At 43.0% G+C, this 14,644-nt stretch overlaps 1 protein-coding gene across 1 annotated transcript; it reads right to left on the minus strand.

The window, feature by feature from the left end:
- Positions 1-531: 531 nt before the first annotated feature.
- LOC147145109 (putative G protein-coupled receptor 149) lies at positions 532-14,342 on the minus strand. The gene is made up of 5 exons (XM_086036632.1): positions 13,196-14,342; positions 11,633-11,812; positions 10,634-11,136; positions 3,836-3,979; positions 532-1,632 (listed from the first exon to the last, which is right to left on the minus strand). The coding sequence occupies exons 1-5, from the start codon at positions 14,136-14,138 to the stop codon at positions 1,120-1,122; spliced, it is 2,283 nt and encodes a 760-aa protein (XP_085892758.1). The 5' UTR covers positions 14,139-14,342; the 3' UTR covers positions 532-1,119.
- Between the last annotated feature and the right edge of the window lie 302 nt (positions 14,343-14,644).

Genomic DNA, 14,644 nt, shown 5'->3' on the forward strand with positions numbered 1-14,644 from the left:
GTAGGTGATGCAATCATTGTGCTTTCAATGGTGTTGTCCACCCCGGAATCAACTAACACCGTCTGTTCATTGGTAACTTGCATATATCCGCCATTTTTCAATTAAAAAAAATTGATCAAGGCTACACTCTTGACTGGTCACCTGTTAATTGTTGGCTGGCATTTTCACAGCTGTTTCTCTCTCAACAACGTCACAGAACACATGGATGAAGTCAACCTGGCAACTTTCTCTGGACACTGCCTCTATGTAAAAGCTATGGTGTGATGTAAGACTCATTTCTTGTTTTGTTGAAAGCAATGATCGCTGTTCGACAAATATTATAAGCATCACGGACTGATGTTATCTATTGCTGTATCTGGTCCTGGGACAGATACAATGAGTTCTATATAAAAGGCAAATACATGATGGATATTCTGATGTGACAATTTTGGCTGATCATTGTGTAAAAGCTAATGAAAAGGAAATTGCGAATGGACATTGGGCTGTGACCAGGAATCAGGTTCTAACGTAAAAGTGAGTTATGTGAACAACTACACACCCGATGGCTCTTTATTTTTACTGGGGACTCTCCACTAATGACAGTCCCAACATATTAAGTTACAATATACAGTGTTTTTCATACAAATATTTACTGTAATTATGACTTCACTACCGCTTTAGTGTGACCTACGTACAAATTCTGGTTAAATTGCCACCGTAAAAACATAACTCTGGCGTAAACCGCAGACCCCTTGTACTGCCTTTCCTGTTCAGTGTAAAACAGGAGCTGGAATCATCCTATCTGACTACATTCCTGACTGTTTGCCAGTCAAGTGTTAGCTGACATTTTTCCGAGTTGACACCCAATATGCTGCTTCACTGGTGTCTGTATACGGAGCTCAGACAAATAAATGCTAGATATTGTAATGCAACATGGTTTTGTCTCTTTCTAAGAACAGGGTAATTGTCAATTTGTCACTGGCTGGGAATTGAATATTAAAGTGAAAGTCAATCTGTGAGAACCACTGCCAATGGAAGAAGCAACCAACTAACAAAAGTATGGACAATCAAATAAAAACAAGTCACTGATAACAGTTGGCCATGGCAGAGGTTGTTCTAGTCTTGGGACACTGGAGGATTTCAGTCCTCCGCATCTCCAGCTTGTTTTCTGTAGGCCTCATTGAGCAGTTGGATTTCCTCTTGATATCCCGAGCTCCCTTGTGTCTGTTTCCTACTGTTCTGCCGATGGGCCTCCACCGTGTCAGGTATTGTGATGTTGATGGCCTCAGCCTCTGGGTTGCCAGTGGTGGGGATGAGCAAGGAGTAGGAGGCCGTCTCACCCAGGTCACAGGAAACAAAGCGGTTTTCCCTGCGTGAGTAGCGCAGTGATGGTGAGCGGGCGTGAGTGGATGACTGGCTGATGTTGGACACAATGGAGACGCTGTCCATGGCCTCCTCATTATCGCAGATCTCCAGGACCTCCAGGTGGATCTTGACGTTGGTGTCCCCGACCGGGGGACCCCGACCGATGCCCATTCCAATGTCAAGTCCCATACTGACATCAGCGATGTTCAATTCGCCTGTCTGGCCACCTGACGCTTTGTCATCTGCACTGGGCTCATGACCCACCGATTTGGAGCGGTACACCTCCACCTGTAGGCCACCAGGAGATTAACAGTCAAATATGCCACATAAACATAAATACAGTGTATATCATTTTTATATTCTTGTCCTTTTTAAGATCAAGGGTGAGCTACATCATATGCCATCTGGTATTGGTTGTTATACCTTGGACTGGTCGCTAGCCAACCGAATTTACTTATAAACTGTGAGGCAGACATGCTCACCACTAGGCACCATGCCTACTGTATTCACAGTACTTCAAAGACCCACAGGGAGCAATTACTTGTGATTACATTCTTGATGAATGCTTTGTTTATTTAAGTCCTATTACATCTAACACTACTGATTTGCAGAGGTGGGCATTTTACAAAATTTTGCTGGTCCGTCATTCATCATCCATCAGCGGCCAAGGTACCCGTCTTCGTCAGTCCGTCCTTTTTCGTGATGAACTGAATTGTAATCGTCAGTCCATCAGTCTGTCTGTCCGTCAGTCAATCAGTCAGTCAGTCAGTTAAAGTGAAGTCAACCCAAACATTTTTTTTCAAGAATATGTTCTATGAAAGCCCACAAGTTGAAAGAATGCGTTCTGATAAATATTGTCTTTGTGGAATAGGAGTTAATCCACTCGTTTTTAGCCATCTCTGAGGGGCGGACATTTTGTCACTTCTGTCGACTGAAAATGACATCATAACTACTCAGGGCTCAGGTAACGACCAATCACGGCTGACCTTTTTTCTGAAGCTGAGCCGTGATTGGTTGTTACCTGAGCCCTGAGCAGCTGTGATGTGTATCAGTTGACAGAAGTAACAAAATGGCCGCCCCCTGAGATGGCTAAAAAGGGGTGGATTTTGCTGCTTAACTCATATTCCACAAACACACTATTCACAATGCCGTGTTTCAACTAGTGGGCCTGCTGGGAACATCCATCCATCCATCCATTATCTGTACCGCTTCTCCTCACAAGGGTCGCGGGGCGTGCTGGAGCCTATCCCAGCTGTCTTTGGGCAGTAGGCGGGGGACACCCTGAACTGGTTGCCAGCCAATCGCAGGGCACACAGAGACAAACATCCGCACTCACAATCACACCTAGGGGCAATTTAGAGTATCCAATCAACTTACCATGCATGTTTTTTGGAATGTGGGAGGAAACCGGAGAGCCCGGAGAAAACCCACGCAGGCACGGGGAGAACATGCAAACTCCACACAGGGAGGCCGGAGCCGGGATCGAACCCACGACCTCTGAACTGTGAGGAGGACGTGCTAACCAGTCGACCACCGTGCCGCCTGCTGGGAACATATTCTTGAAAAATATATGTGCGGGTGATTTCCCCTTTAAGTCTGTCAGTTAGTCCGTCGGTCCGTCAGTTGTCCCTCCCCAAATAATGTCAGATAACAGGTGTCCGCCAATGACAGACTAATGGTCTGTCAGTGACAAATGAAAAACCCCTTCTGTTATTCATCTGTCCGTCTTTTTCAAAAGGTGTCCTGTCATTCGTCACCAAAACAGGCATCAGTCCATCACTAATGGACCGGTCCGTCAGTCTGACGGAATGCAAACCTTTGCTGATTTTTTATAAGGTTAATTGATTTCTTGTGGTTAACGATATTCCAGAGTCCTTCCTTCTTTATCATTCATTCATCTTTTATCACAAATTCTGCAAGTCAAATTGTAATTGTGAGGGGTCTCTACACTTTTTGGAATCACAAGCAAAGCAAGATGCTGTGAGTCATACCAGTAAATTATTACTTTTACCAAGTCTTTTTTTTTTTAAATAGTGGTAAGTATACTTGAAGTCATTTTCTAATTTCCTTAATATGGTAAGTTACACAGTACAATGACATAAAGAACATTCACAAATTAAATGAAATCTCAAATAAAATCCAATGAACAAATAAATCCCAGTTGGTTAAAATGTCCAAGGGTATATACAGTACATTTGTCTTATCTAATGTGATGGTGCAGTGCATGTCCACACCACAGAGAGCAAATTTAGTGATAAGCATAGCAGTAAATGAATAACTCTACTGAGGTCGATCAAAAATATATTGCTTGAAAGTACGGTACAATGAAATACAGTCCTGATAAAATTGGCAAACGTTCCAATGAGTGACTACAATATCAGTCATACAAATCAAGAAATACTGTACTTTAAATAAAACAAAATGTGACTTGAAGAAATAAATGATTTACAATGATTCAGAATATAGAATGAAATAATAGACTTTTGCATACCCTCTTGGAATTTTGGGGGGAGATTTTCAGTCCATCGCTGCTGACCTCATAGGTGGACAGAGAAAGGGTCTTCCCAGTGGGGGCTTGCAGCGACACGGTTCCCTGGAAGGCGCACAGCGGGATGGACAGACCAGCTGTTGACCTCTACATTGGAAGAAGAGACCATTGAAATTATTTTATTTCAAGTTGGACTATTATTCATTCTTAGTAATGGATATGTTTCCCTTAAGTTGATTGGTCTCTCTAAATTGCCCCTAGGTGTGATTGTGAATGCGGATGTTTGTTTGTCTCTGTGTTCCCTGCGATTGGCTGGCAACCAATTCAGGGTTTCTCCCGCCTACTGCCCAAAGACAGCTGGGATAGGCTCCAGCACGCCCACGACCCTTGTGAGGATAAGCGGTATCGATAATGGATGGATGGATGTTTCCCATAACTTACACACTACGTCAATTAATATCAGCTTCGTACAACAAAATAATCAGATTTATATCAAATATTTTCTTAATCGTCACATTTCTAACTTGCTATTCAGTTACTGCGGCATGGTGGTCAACTGGTTAGCATGTCTGCCTTACAGTTCAGAGGTCATGGGTTCGATTCTGGCTCCGACCTTCCTGTGTGGAGTTTGCAGGTTCTCCCCGTGCCTGCGTGGGTTTTCTCCGGGTACTCCGGTTTCCTCCCACGTTCCAAAAACTTGCATGGTAGGTTGATTGATCACTCTAAATTGCCCCTAGGTGTGATTGTGAGTGTGTGTGATGGTCTGTTTCTGTGTGCCCTGCGATTGGCTGGCAACAAATTCAAGGTGTCCCCCGCCCGCAGCCTAAAGACGGCTGGATAGGCTCCAGCACCCCTGTGCCCCTCGTGAGGATAAAGCGGCAAAGAAACGGATAGATATTCAGGCATCTAGGAGCCAAAGACCAGGAAATCGATGCCAAATCCAAATATGGCTACATCTGGCTCCTGCTAGGAATGGTGGCAGGAAGGAAATGATGAGAAGAAAAGTGGCCATGCACAACACAACAATTTGATGGATGGATGAATGCAGTTAAAAAGCATGCTGTGTTCCAGTTTGGACTTGTGTTCAGTGTTAAAATAAAGTGCAGTTTTTCAGTTTATGTGCAGTGGTTCTGAAAATAAAGGTCTGTTTATAACACTGTAGTTGTTGAGGCTTGAAAAAAAATCTGGGTCAAATATGGCTCACAAATGAAGTGTCTTAGTGAAAGAGGAAGTCAACCCAAACGAATTGTTTTCAAGAGTATGTTCTTTGCAGGCTCACTAGTTGAAATAACGCATTCTGATAAATATTGTGTTTGTGGAATAAGAGTTAATCCACTCGTTTTTAGCCATCTCCGCGGGCAGCCATTTTGTCACTTCTGTCGACTGAAAATGACAAATCTCAACTGTTCAGGGCTCAGGTAATGACCAATCACGGCTCAGCTTCAGAAAACAGTTCAGCCGTTGATTAACATTCAGAACATTGATTAATTGCCCTGAACTAAATATTAGTAATGCAAAGATGTGAAAATGCTGCAATCAACCATTTTACACACTCCGTTGGCGAGGTGTCTGTTATGTTACAATGTAGTCTCCAGCTTCTTTGTTTCTACACCAATAATGGGATTATTTAATTGCAGCCCCGGCCATGGCTACATTCTGGCAGATTTATCACAAAATAATTGAGCCGTGGCTGCTCTGTTTGCAAATGAGACAGCAGGGGGAGACTGTGGCGGGTGTCATTAAAGCCTCTACATTATTTACATTAGCAGCTTTTACTGTAATGACTGTGGAGACGGCGCACATTAGAGACAAAAGAGGATGTCAATGCCTGGCTCCATTACCTTGTCAGTGTCTCTGTATCAGTGTGAATGAGTGGGGGAGTAGAGGGGAAAGAGGGAGGGAGACCTCAACGCCGAAGACACATTGTCAAGTAAATCAAATAATGCTTACAAGCCATCAGCGTGATGAGCACACAGATGGAAGTGAGAGCGTTGTGGAGGCATAAATCTATTTAGGAGGGATCTGCCAGAAATCAAATAATGAATGATTACGTTTGATGGTGCAGCCTTGGATGAAGGTTATCCAGCATCTCCAATAAATGACTTTAAGTCAGGGTAGTGTCATGTGATGGAGCCAAGTGTAGTCACGTCAGCAGACAATAATTATTCCCCTTTTAGTAACATAAAGTAACCAAATAACACATGTTGGCATAATGCAGTGGTCCACCAAACTATGTGCAAACTATCACCACAATAAACATAGTGCGAAAGCAATTCCTCAAAACTGCACATCTTTAGCGAGTTATTGTTGGAGTCAAGCTAAAGCAAGGTTCTTTCATATCGCCAATTAGGCCAAATATGAGCATTTTCCTTCCCTTGCGATCAAAGTCAGTGAAGGCCCATTTATCTCTGAGTGATTATCCTGTATGGGGTGTGTTAAGGGTAATTTTTTTCCTCCATGAGCTGCTCAGAAAACAGTTAGGGGTAATTAGTATGTGCTTAAAATAAAAGAAAACCTTCTTAATCGGTTGTTAATGAGACGATTTGGGGCCCCTGGACATTTTGGGACCATTGCCGGTGTTTTCCTTGTGGTTTATTCACCTTTGTGAGCCAGAATACTGTCTGCCTCACCTCATCTCATGCTTCCATCGGCAGTCAGCAAATTTTATGAACTCAGTATTGGATTCAAAACGAAAATCCAAATAAAGCATAGACTATAGAACTACAGCTGGAAACATCAAATATTATCATTATTATCAAATATGAATCATTATTTGTCATTTCTTTCTTCTTCACAATGCAGGTGTGAGACACCCTGATCTGAAGCCGAAGCCAATACTGCAACCACACTGGTTGACTTATTACTCGTCTTTCTTTCCATATATCAAATTCTCAGGGTTAGGCACAACATTTCACTGAAATACTACTTTGGCAAAGTTGAGAGTCTTAAAAGATAACCCTTCTTGAGTATAAAATGACTACCAAAAATGAATACCTGTGAGACTCCTTCTCGAGTCTGCATCGATCGATGTAAGCATTTTCTGTGATGTTTGCAGTGTATCGATTTCGGTTTTGTAGCGTCTCGCCACATTCAATATGATCTTCCGTTACATTGTGCACCCTGTAACCATATAACAGCACCTATTTATGAATGGATGCACTCGCAGAAGGCTTAAAGGGTTTCAGTTTTGCTCCCGGGCAGCGGTGTGTCAAACGTGCTCCGCAACGGAGTCTGATGTCAGTGAGAGGCTAAAGATGTCTTTAAGCTTTAATTCAGACTCTCTCTCTGGAGAATGAAGGCCAGAGGGGTTGACGGTAGGCAGCAGAGACAATGGATAATGACATCCAGCCTGCTAATGAGCAGCAAAACACAGCCAGGGGCACCATAAATCACAAACTTTGTTGGTGATGTATAGCTTTGTGGGTCTCTCTGCAGCTTGTACGCCAGGATAAATAAGCTGCTTTTCATGCACCATGGGGTGCTCTTTAATTTTGCCATTTTTCAGCCTTCCTGTATTTCTTCATATAGTTGACGGGGGCGTTTATTCATCTGCAGAGAGCACCAAACATCTAAAAGGTGGGATCCTTTTTTTTTTCTTCCAAATACATGTTTATAATGACATGAAATAGTACTGTATATTAAGTATATTTAATTATACTGTACAGTGCCTAATGATATAGGATCAATATCTGATGTTTGCTTTGTATGCGGTGTGTGCATTTAATGTGACAGAGTGGTATCACTCATACTAATGGTAATTACAGGGGATCCTCTGTTCCTACGGTGACGATCTAACCCGAATTTGTACCTAAGTGAGGACTTACGCTAACACAATACAGTGGTAAAGTCATAATTACAGTAAAGATCAACTATCCATCCATTATCCAAATTGCTTATTGTCACGAGGGTCGCAGGGGTGCTCAGCTGTTTTCAGAGAGTAGGCAGGGTACACCCTAAAGTGGTTGCCAGCCAATTGCAGACAGTAAGGGTCATATATTAAAACAATCAAATGCAAAACAGTACAGATGTCCAGATCACATTTTTTCTGGCCCATGTCTGAGTCCTAGTCATATGTTTTAAAGTATATGCCGATACCGCATCTCGATCTCGATATCGTGGAATTGCATTACGAAGAAAAAGAGTGCATCCAAATTGCCGTAACATCTTACTTTTTTAAAAATTCAAATAAAGTTATCCCAAAATGGTTTTGATATGGCTGTAAGTGGTTCAAATCAAATAAACAAATCAAACGTTTCATTCTTGACTTTAGAAATTAAGAGAATTCCAACATTTTCAGCCAATACCAGTCTGCTGAAAAATCACATGATCGGCTCCAATTGCCATGATCAGATCGCTATGACTCTAAAAAAAACGGTAACTGAGCGTACCGTCTTGTGCCACATGACCACATTCGTACATCACGCGTCGTCCGTAACCTTGCAACTGTTGTAAACTGAAGACCCCTGTACAACCACCAAGAGGCACAACCTAAGAGAGGAGGCATCTATTTGAGCTGTGGCATTTATTTATTGCAGTTGACAATACACCTGGGGATGACTTGGGTATGTGGCATATATCGGAAAGGAGGCCGCCATTAGAGGAAATATAATATCACATATAAAAACATGCAGCGTCTGAATTTTTTGGCGGTCTTATACTGACCCAAATCAGTGGAGGAAGCCTACACAAGCTATGCAGTAATAGAGTTCATTTCAGCGAAAAACTAGGACACACTAGTCGTCTTTGACTTAAACCAGATGCAAAATGAGAGCGAGCCAAAGCCAGACCGTGTGTGTATGCATGCACTGTGAAATTTACACTCTCTGGTGGTTTTCAAGCAAAAATGCTTCAGACTTTTAAAGTATAGCAGAGATACAGTGTGTGTGTGGGGGTGTGCAGGTGCATGTGTGCACGTGGGTGTGCGTGTGTGTATCAATTTCATACATAATACTGTATGGGTATTTCACTTTTACCGCCCTGCAAACATTTAATCAGTTTAACACTTCAGTCTCATTTCAATTGGGTTTGGAAATTAAGAACCCCCCCCAAAAAAATAAAAAATTAAAAATAAATAAAATAAAATGGTGTCATGCTTTATTCAGGTGTTGACTTCCTTCACAATATCCTTGTACCTTGTGCAAAGCACAATTACAAAAACATGTTAGCCTCTAATGGATAAATCCAATTAATATAGACATGAGTACACATCCCAGGCTCTAACGCCCCTCCCCTAACAAGTCAATAAATAGATCCGAGCCCAACTGTGAGCTGAACTCTGTGGAGCAGCATGCAATGAATATTTACTTTTGACAGACATGCTTAAATTATCTGCCTAAAGGATGGGTGACAGCCTCTCATTTGATTGCCCGACTGGTCCCAATCCATTTGAGGTTTAGCCCAGATCAAGCGATGTGGACGGGACAGAGGCATAGCTAAAAAAAAAAAAAAATACACCCAACAAAGCGACGACAAGCGGACCTTTCTAAGCAGCTGTGCGGTTGACAAAACAATTGTTATCTTGCAAGTAAATTCTGATTGGCATAGATAAAGACAAAGCACCTCACAACTGGTACATGTGTCTTCATGAAAAGAAGAAATGGCTCCTTTAATCAAAAGGATGATTGTACTCCTGATCACGAGCTGTCAAGTCATGTTCCTTAATCAACTCCATATTGACCTGAGTAGCCCTTAATGACTTCTTCAAACTGTTTCTACAGCTGTCGGTAATAGTAGCATAACCAAACACAATTATTTATCAAACTTAAGCAGACAAATGCACTCTTAGCTCCCCACTTAATCTTCTGGAAGAATTGGACTTAAAAAAAAATAAAATAAATCTTGAACCATTATAATAAGTGACATGAGCACAACTCCTCCACAACACAAATACCTTTAAAATGCCAAGAGGTGACAGTATCACTTCCAGTTCCCTCTCCATTATAACCAAGTCAAATTTTGATTTCTCTTGAATAGGTTTGACCATTAAAACATGAACAACTGACCGTTTATCAGTAGTAAGAGAAGAGGATGCTAATGTTTGTTAAGCTGTGCAAGGTTGGGTGAACATGAGGTGTTTTTACAGGGTGACCCAAAACAAACGGGACTTTTTGAATGCATTCATATAGGATGACGCCATCTACAGTACGTCATTTTTCATAAAATGAAAATTCCATTTAAATGGCATGTTATAAGGTTGCTATTACTATGAATAAAATATTTTTCTTCCATCACTCTTTTATTGGATTAAAAATTCACATTTTTTGTGCCTCTCTGTAGATGTACATTCAGACAATATCAATATATGATGTCATTGTATCAAAACTGTAACAGACAAATAGTTAGATACATTGCAATATCGATATTTAGTTTCACCAGTAGTTAAACATTACTTTGAAATGTTGCCGGTAGAATGAATAAAGATTTTATGATGGTTTGTTTTGTCTATAAGCGTGTACGCAATTTCTACCTGTCACTTATCACAAACGAGCAAATGTGCACAGACATAAAACTGTCTAATTTCCCTTTGGACCAAATGTAAACACATGAGGGGAGATTAAAAGCCAGCCATTTTACAGTCCTGAGTCTCTAATCGCTTCTAGTCAATCGTCTTTATGGCCAAGATATATAGCATGCTAATGCAGCAATTGTGTGACTAGCATACAAAAGCAATGGAGAATTGAGTTTCAGGGGAAAATCAATTCTCACCAGCCATATACTGTCCTGCAAAACGACAGCTACAAATTGCTTCATGAAGTGGTTCGGTGTCAAAATTATAAACAAAGCACGTGGGCAGTGCTTTACCTGTCTTTGTGTCCTCTCAGATTTGCTCCTGCACCACTCCCAATCAGTCAGTTCAATTTTCCGGCACTCTTCATGCGACAGCCTCCTCTCCGAGCCCTCGAACACAGACGACGTGTCTGTGAGATGGCGCTCCTTCTCCCGGTGATTAAGACGTAGGGAGGGAATGTCGTCGAAGCCCTCCTCACCTCCATGGTTCTCGCAGGGTAGCGGAGGACAATCAGCCAGTGCCTCTCTGCCACTGCCAACATCCTCTAACAAGAGGTCTGAATGAAAGGAGCTGTCCACGGGCAGTGTTGCAGTGAAAGCCAAATTTGGGCCCAAGCTGCATGGCCCACCAGTCTCCAGCACATGCAGACGGCTATTTGGGAAATTGTTGTTGGAGAGGTTGTGGTAGGCTTGCTTCTCGGCCGGTGCGTTGTCATGAGACATGATAGTTTGGGACAGCTTGAACACTCCGCAGCCTTTTTGGAGGGAAAGGTGGAACTTGAATCTTCTTTTCATTGCTGTGAAAAGAAAATTTGACAATCAGTTCTGTCTGAGCAGTAGACTAGTCTAATGCTAGGTTAGTACGGGTAAAGTGTAACAAAACCCGATTCGAATTGGAAAACTGGTTTTGATTTGACAAACCAAATTGTTACATTATAAAATCGTTGCATCCTTGAATTGTATCACACCCACATTGCTTACACTGAAATCAGGAGAATGTACTACAACTGAGAGTTATATTTGAAACATTATTACATTATCCATTTGCTACAATATTTTGTTTGTTTGTTTCATGTTAGCAGCACTGTGGATTGTGGTAATAAGCGGTAAAAAAACATGTGGCTCATTCAGGTAACTAGTGGTACCACTTTTTTTTTAAACTGGCGGAATAAATATTGGTGGCTATTTGATGTGTGCTGCTCATTTATTCTAGGTCACATCAATTATAGCAAAATCCACTTGAGGATTTCATGAAATACAGTAGTTGTCCTACAAAGTATAATTACAGTATACCTGAGGGGTCCGGTCTAGGTTCACGGGTGCAGTTAATGAAGCAACCGCACGGCATGTGGATCCAGTGCTTGGATAGCACAAAGAGCGGCGTGACGGCAGGCGCGAGCAACGTGAGGAAGAAGCCGAGTGTCTCTAGGGATGAGCTGCGTGCATTGGCGGCATGGCGCACCAGCATCAGAGTCTGTGAAGAAAAGAGGAGGAAATGATGAATGCGAATGAAACCGAGGCGATGCCGATTCAACTTGCGTGGAGATAAGGATGCAGAGGAATGTGGAGGGAATCACTCAAAGTCTTTATCAGATCTGCTTTTTAGAGTATAGTACAGTATTCTGGGTTTTGATGTCGCTATATTGACAATACTTTGAATAGGTTATAGTAAATCTAAAAATGTGTTCAAATAGAATCCTCAAAAGCAAGGAGGCTACGAGAATTATGCTGAGCTTTTTCTATTATTGCGGTTCCCATATTTAAAGCCACAAGGAGGGTTAAGGGGCCACATGAAAAACTGGAGGCCAAGCCAACATGCTAATACAGATAAAGTTGAGGTCAACTGTGAGCAAAAATCCCAGCCCTGTATGGTTGTAGTGAACTCAACTCACTTCACATCAATCATCAGTTTGGCAGATGATTTGGTAGACTGTTTTTTCCACTCCACACACAGTGCTCAGCATATGCGAGTACACCTCCCTTGAAAAATGTAAAGATTTTATTCAATATCTCAATGAACATAAGAACAATTTCCCAAATTTTGACAAAATATTTTTATATTTTTACAGTATGTGTTCAACTCCTAACATGAAAGTAAGGTTGATAATGTGTGGGGAGGTGCTGGAGCCTATCCCAGTTGACTATGCGTGAAAGGCGGACTACGCCCTGAACTAGTCGCCAGCAAGTCACAGGGCACACACAGACACAGTCACTGAGTGGGAACCGATCCCACGCTGCCCACACAGAACTCAGGCGTGTGTACCACTACACCATCAGCGACGCACGGTTGATAATATAATGTACAAATTAAAACATCTTAATTTTAATCAATTTAATGAATGCAAAAAAAAATGAATACAGCCCACAACATAAAACGACTATATCTAGTATTTTGTATGACCTCCATGACTATTATGGACAGCAACATGTCTGCTAGGCCTGGAATGAACAAGCTGTCAGTCTTTTTCTCAGGGTCTACTTATTTGTGCAACGCGGTCTTGAATACATTTGTAAAGAAAATGACTTTTTTTGTGTGTGTACAAATGAACAAATCTTGTTTGCATTCAATGGCCCACATTTGTGGGAGTATTTTCTAGTATAGTTTCTCAAAGAAAATCTTGATTCTGAAAGGAAACTTTAAAAGTGTTCTTATAAACAAACCTGTTGGGGTGTACTCATTTATGCTGGGCACTGTATATATATCATCATGGAACGAATTAAACTGGTATCTCAAGGTACCACTAGTTGACACTTGTTTGCTAAAGCAAGCACATTCATTTTTCTTTATGAAAATATGCATTCAACATATTGAAATACATGTTTAAAGACATTGTGTGTTGCGTGTGTTGTTACTCATCATGATTGGCATCCACAAAGTAACCCTGACAACCGCCAGGACCATGGAGAAGCGCTTTTGCGCAAACACCACGGGCGAATCCCTCACAGCCGCCGAATTTTGCCGGCAGAAGGCCCTTGGGCACTGCTCGCCCACCTCCTTCCCCTCCTTGAGCTCGCACGTTGTCCCGCACGAACTCGGGCTTAGTTCGTTGTAGGCACCGAAACTTTTGTCTAGGCTGTCCCGAGAGAGCGAGCGGACGTCGCCCAGATATCCCATGCACTGCACGTTCCTCTGTGGCTCTCCGGAGCACAGCAGCTGGTAGGTGAGCGGCAGGAAGAAGAACAGTAAGCCGCAGAAGCACAGCGAATACAAAAGGAAGAGCAGCAATGTGTAGAAGCTTTCACTTTCCGGGAAGCAGCCGAGAGGCGCTTGCGAGAAGCTGCCCCAGCCGCACAAAGGCAGCACGCTGACGGCGAGGCTGACCGCCCACACGCCGGCGATGGCCCACATCACCCGCTGGGGGTGTCGGACGGAGCATAGCACCCCGAACCTCTTGGTCACGTAAAAAGTGTAGCCAGCGATCAGACAGGCCTTCATGTTACTCGAAACTCCTTGAAAGACGTAGAGGAGCCCGGCGAGGGTGCACAAGCTGTGCGAGCCTCCGTCCCGCTCCCATTGCAGGAGGATGAAGAGGGAGAGCGGCACCACGCTGAGCAGGTCGTCCACGGACATGGATGCCACGATAAGACTCAGGGACGTTTTCCTTCTCATCTGCAGAAGGGACAGGAGCGAGTACACGCCTCCGACGAAGGTGGCGGCGGCGATGGTTACGCACAGGGCGAAGAGCAGCAGGTGGATGTTGCTCTCCGCCGTCACCTCCGAGGCGTCCGGCCGGCCGGTGGTGGCCGCCGAGAGGTGGCTGTAGTCGGGCGGCGAGGAGTTGAGGTGCGGCGTGGACATCTTCCCGACGATTTAGTTGTCTCCCTCCCTACTGTCAAAGAAGCTCAAGTTTGTACGAAAAGCAGAGAAAAGAGGCATGAAGCACACACACATTTTGGGGTGTGTGTACTGTGGAGTCGACCAAGCGAGTTGGCCGCTCCGAGCGCGCCACCGTGGTGGGCAGGCAGCCTCGCGTCCAGCTGCCGATGTGCACAAGTTGTCGACCCCACCCCCTTTGTCTCTCAGTCACGATGGGACTGGGCTCTACATAAAAACAGCTCCAGCGCGTATACGTGCATGAAAGTGCTCCCAGGCAGCATACAATTTATTTAATACACGTGTTCCATGAGCAAAACGACAATTAATTCAAATTTGTGATCATCTCAGCAATCCTTTTGATAATCGATCATCAATTAAAGTGGGATTATATATTATATACTTTAAGTATATCCAGCAATTGGTGGAATATGGTTAGTACACGGTTCTCAAAGCAGTTCTAATAAACGGGTTCAAATCCCTGGGCTCTG

This window comes from Filicampus tigris, chromosome 7 (assembly GCF_054856515.1).
Source record: "Filicampus tigris isolate MCC_2025a chromosome 7, RoL_Ftig_1.0, whole genome shotgun sequence".
NCBI classification, from domain to species: Eukaryota; Metazoa; Chordata; class Actinopteri; order Syngnathiformes; family Syngnathidae; genus Filicampus; species Filicampus tigris.

What these genes read in the sequence shown, in the direction of transcription:
- LOC147145109 (XM_086036632.1), bottom strand. Translation starts at nt 14,138, where the DNA reads ATGTCCACGCCGCACCTCAACTCCTCGCCGCCCGACTACAGCCACCTC. An exon ending in ACCTAGACCGGACCCCTCAG is followed by an intron (nt 11,137 to 11,632) that starts GTATACTGTAAT and finishes TTCTTTTCACAG; the next exon opens with CAATGAAAAGAAGATTCAAG. An exon ending in CCCCCCAAAATTCCAAGAGG is followed by an intron (nt 1,633 to 3,835) that starts GTATGCAAAAGT and finishes GGTGGCCTACAG; the next exon opens with GTGGAGGTGTACCGCTCCAA.